General features: G+C 38.3%; 1 protein-coding gene across 2 annotated transcripts; it reads left to right on the forward strand.

Moving 5' to 3' along the window:
- ptafr (platelet-activating factor receptor) lies at positions 1 to 4,071 on the forward strand. 2 transcript variants are annotated; one of them, XM_067614096.1, is made up of 3 exons: positions 1 to 290; positions 717 to 812; positions 1,917 to 4,071. In XM_067614096.1, exon 3 carries the CDS (start codon positions 2,018 to 2,020, stop codon positions 3,161 to 3,163), a length of 1,146 nt encoding a protein of 381 aa, XP_067470197.1. In that variant the 5' UTR covers positions 1 to 290; positions 717 to 812; positions 1,917 to 2,017; the 3' UTR covers positions 3,164 to 4,071. The 2 variants fall into 2 exon arrangements, with proteins under 2 accessions (XP_067470197.1, XP_067470195.1); XM_067614094.1 differs by having other exon boundaries at positions 2 to 290; positions 1,982 to 4,071.
- The last annotated feature ends 558 nt before the right edge of the window (positions 4,072 to 4,629 follow it).

Below are 4,629 nucleotides of genomic sequence, written 5' to 3' on the forward strand. Positions count from 1 at the left end.
ACATTTCTATGGACAAGGGTATAGAGACCAGCTGAAAAACACCTAGATTGCTCGAGTGCGAGCATCTCTCAGGAACAAACACAGGAAAATATGGAGGTGAATATGTTGCTCCATGTTGGGTTTTCCTAAGACTGAAATAAGCACACCCACAACTCCTTCGTCTTGAACTTTGACGCACTCCCTCCGCAGAAACACACATATACACGAACACACACGCCTAGTCAGTCAGTTGCACTTAACAGCCGATGCGTTCACACCCTGAGTGAGAGAGAAGGAGAGGAAGCAGTCTGGTAAGTTGCCTGTAATTTAAGATTCAATTTTTGTTGCTTTTATGCTTTACAAAAGTGATAAATGTAAAGGCAGACAATATGAAAGAAAGTTTGTTTTCACTGATGTATTGAACAAATGAAATGAGGCAGACTGTGGTGTCTTTAAACTCACCAATGAGCTGCCACCTGAATATCACGGACTGAGGATGAGGATGCAGCACGTGTACATTTGAGAGTAATGCCGAGTACCGAAAAATCGATTGATTACTTGTGATTACTTTTACTTTACTTTTTACTTTTTGCCATTTAGAGATTTTCAAACTTTTTATTCTTGCTTTCCTTATTTGATAGAATTTACAAATTTTACTTTGTTTTCCCTGCTATAAGATATTTAAACATGTTATGTGATGTGATTTTGACTTTTACTACTTTAATAATTTGTCACAGTTTGCCTGTCCTCTGGAATATCTACTGGACGGATCAATTTGAGATACGTGACTGCTTAAGATTTACAACTTAGTTCTTCAGAAAGAAGAAACCATGGTAAGATCCTCGCTTATCTTTTTTGTGGTGTTGCTTCACTTCCTTCTTATATCTATTTATCACACCATATAACCACAGCTGGCATATAGCCATTATTTATCTGATATCACCATAACATATTTGAAAGAAGAAGTAACATTTTTATTTTGATGTTTTCTTATTAATATTTAATTGAGACATGATTGGGCACTTTTCAGCTTTAATTCAAGGTGACAGACTAAATGATCAATAATCAATTCAATCAAAACTGTAACATATTTGAAAGAAGAAGTAACATTTTTATTTTGATGTTTTCTTATTAATATTTAATTGAGACATGATTGGGCACTTTTCAGCTTTAATTCAAGGTGACAGACTAAATGATTAATAATCAATTCAATCAAAACTGTAACATATTTGAAAGAAGAAGTAACATTTTTATTTTGATGTTTTCTTATTAATATTTAATTGAGACATGATTGGGCACTTTTCAGCTTTAATTCAAGGTGACAGACTAAATGATCAATAATCAATTCAATCAATAATCATTCATCAGGTATTTTACCAGTGCTAAAGGGGAAAACTTAAACATTTCCAGCAGTATTAAAACAAAGACCTGCCTTCATGGTTGGGGGATCAGATTTTTATCATGCGTGGGTGTGTGAGTTTGTCACCTTGAGTCTAACAGGTTTACTGGAATTGAACAAACAGTTTGAATGACACACCCACATATCACATTTCCTTGTCGTGGGCTGCACAGATTCAACTGGAAATTCAGGTGTGAACTCTACTTTGGAGTCTTTAGAGGTTGAACACTAACATTTAACGGTAAATCATTTATATCAGGTAACAGTGCAAAGATCAAGTGATAGCTGAACTTTTGACCCAGTTTGCTACTAGTCTATGTTTTGGTTCTGAGACAACTTTGATTTTCAGTCTTTTCTCGATATAACGTTCCCATATCTGGATTGTAAATGTTGTGTGATTGGATGAAAATTGTGAGATCATTATTCATCTAGCATCATACCTGCTCTTCATCTTTACAATGTTAGTGGTAGTGGTAAAACCTTAATGATTAACAGATTTAAACTTTTTGTGTTCACTCATAGCACTTTTTTTTTGCAGGATTCTGTGAGAGTTCTTTTTTTGAACTTGAACCACTGACATGTTTTGTGTTTTATCTTGCACAGTTGGGAATTCTTGCTTCAACCACAGAACAAAATGACATGGCAGGAAGGCCTGAATTTAATTCTTTAACTGGTAATGACTCAGGCTTCCTGGACTCTGAGTTTCGTTATCAACTCTTCCCAGCCGCCTATGGCATCATCTTCATCCTGGGTCTCTTCGCTAACCTCTACGTGCTGTTTGTCCTGTGCTGCCTGCGTGAAGCCAAGGCCATGGGTGAAATCCGCATCTACATGACCAACTTGACCGTCGCTGATCTCCTGTTTGTGTGTGCACTTCCATTCTGGATTGGCTATTATAGTAACCACGGTAACTGGGTCTTCGAAGACTTCATGTGCCGGCTGACTGGCTCGTTGTTCTTCATCAACACCTACTGCTCCGTCCTCTTCCTTTCAGCCATTAGCGTCAACAGATACTGGGCAGTCACCAAGCCTCTGGACGCAGCCTCTTCGGACCACAGGCGCCGTGGGATCATCGTGTCCGTTGTCATCTGGGCAGTGACCATAGCAATGGCTATTCCATATCTGGTTTTACCGGGGACCAACAAAGATGGGAATGTCACTCGCTGTTTTGAGGGGTACCAGAATCAAACTGATTGTCAGAAGAAAATAGTGGCTGCCACTCATTTCGCAATAATTGGAGGGTTTTTAGTAGTTTTTTTTCTTGTTGTAGTGTGCAATCTCCTTATCGCCCGAGCCTTACTTTCTCAAAAGGCTCCTCAGTCAGAAATGGGGTCTGAAAACATTCAATCCAGAAAGTCCCACAGGACTGTATCATTCTTGTCTAAAAAACCCAGGGGTTTGAAACGGAAGGCTCTGCAGATGTTGGTGGCAGTTGTGGGGGTGTTTGTTCTGTGCTTCCTGCCTCACCATATCATTCAAGGCTTCTGGACACTGGCAGTGTTGCAGATCAGAGAGGGCTGGGGTCATGTGGACTGGGACCAGAACACTCTGCAGATGCTCAATGATGCACATCAGATCACCCTGGTTCTTATGGGCCTCAACTGCATTTTGGATCCTGTGGTTTATTATTTTTCCACAAGGAAGTTTAGGATGTTCATCATGGCTCACATGAAAAAGCTCACAAGATACAGGTGCTCACACACGGTCACGTCACAGATCTCCATGGACAGCAGGAATCAGAGCCAGAGACTACAGAACGAGCACCAAGGGCCTGAGTTGGATTAATTCAAACAGATTTATATACATATGTATATATCTGTTACTTGTGTGTGAAATAATTTATCCCTCATGTTGCCACTGATTGAAGATGACAGGACATGTATATTTCATTTTAGTGTTGATGTCATTTAGCGCCAGTGTATCTACACCCTCTTTTAAGAAAGTTGTCTCACGCACTGTCTTGATGCTTAAACTCTGCTTACTGTTGGAGCTACAGTTTGAGTTGCACCCATCCCTCTGCTCTTCCTGTGTGAAGTACAGGCAGAAAAGCAGAAGTTTTGAAAACTGATGTACATAAGCAAAACATTTATGACTGAAAATTCTGCAGAAGGACACTTTATCAGTTTGTGAAATTAACTGATGCGACATGAAACAATTGTGAAATTAAGCGTAATACACATATATACACCTAGTCACCTCTTTTTGGGTGTTCAGGGTATAGATTACACACCCTTCCCCTTGGTGGGTGTCCCTGACATCATATCAGTAACATGTGATAATGACAGAGCTGTCTCCCATCAGAGAAATTAAGTTTTTTTTATATCTGCTATTGTAAAACCAGGGAACAGAAGTAATGATGCTTGAGCTATGTTTCCCCTCTGGCATCTGATATTGTGATATTAATGGTGATAAAAATGAGTCACTGTGACAAAAAAGCCAATGCTTATTTTCATTTAGCTATCTAATACTGTATTTTGAATATACTTTGAGATTAATTGCTTTTGCAAAACAGGTTTATGTTTATGTGTCTTTTTAATTCAGTTGAACAGCTTTGTTTATATTGCTTTGTGCTTTAAAGTGTCATTTTATTTAGCATTAGTTTCTCTTACTCTTTTTTTTAAACATATTTTTTGTGTTTAATTTGTCATACAGTGATGGTTAAAGACAATTAAAAAGTCCGTTTTTGACATGTTGACAGGCATTTTTGTACCCATCTGTGTGCACAGTACACACATACCATCAATGAGACAAAGAAACTTATAGCAAAGCATAGGTTTTATTAAACACAGAGAAGGAAGGGCTTTTTACTGTTTGGTGGGGACAACATAATGAACCAAAAACTGCAGATCTGTGGGTTGTACTACATTAGATAATTTAGCAGTGAAATGAGATTAAAACAAGTATAGCTCACACATTTAGGTAATCTACACACTATCAAGCTATATATAGCAAACCTCATTTAGCAAGTCATGCTACTATCTGTATGATCTTTTTGTCATCTTTCCTCTTTCTGTTGCACATTTCCACCTTGTCACGAATGCTCATGACAGACTTGCATACACATTGTCCCCAGTCATTTTGGCAGGGTCCAGATCAGAGTAGGCTTGGTTGGTGTTCACGTAATTCATGTACACGTCTCTGTCAGTCTGTGGCAAACATCCTCTGGTATGCAAAAAAAATGTGGATGTTAATATATACAGCCTTCTAATTCAACTGTCTCACAATGTGTCAACAAAATGCTAACCTAATTA

Source organism: Thunnus thynnus, chromosome 16 (assembly GCF_963924715.1).
Source record: "Thunnus thynnus chromosome 16, fThuThy2.1, whole genome shotgun sequence".
In the NCBI taxonomy this organism is placed as follows: Eukaryota; Metazoa; Chordata; class Actinopteri; order Scombriformes; family Scombridae; genus Thunnus; species Thunnus thynnus.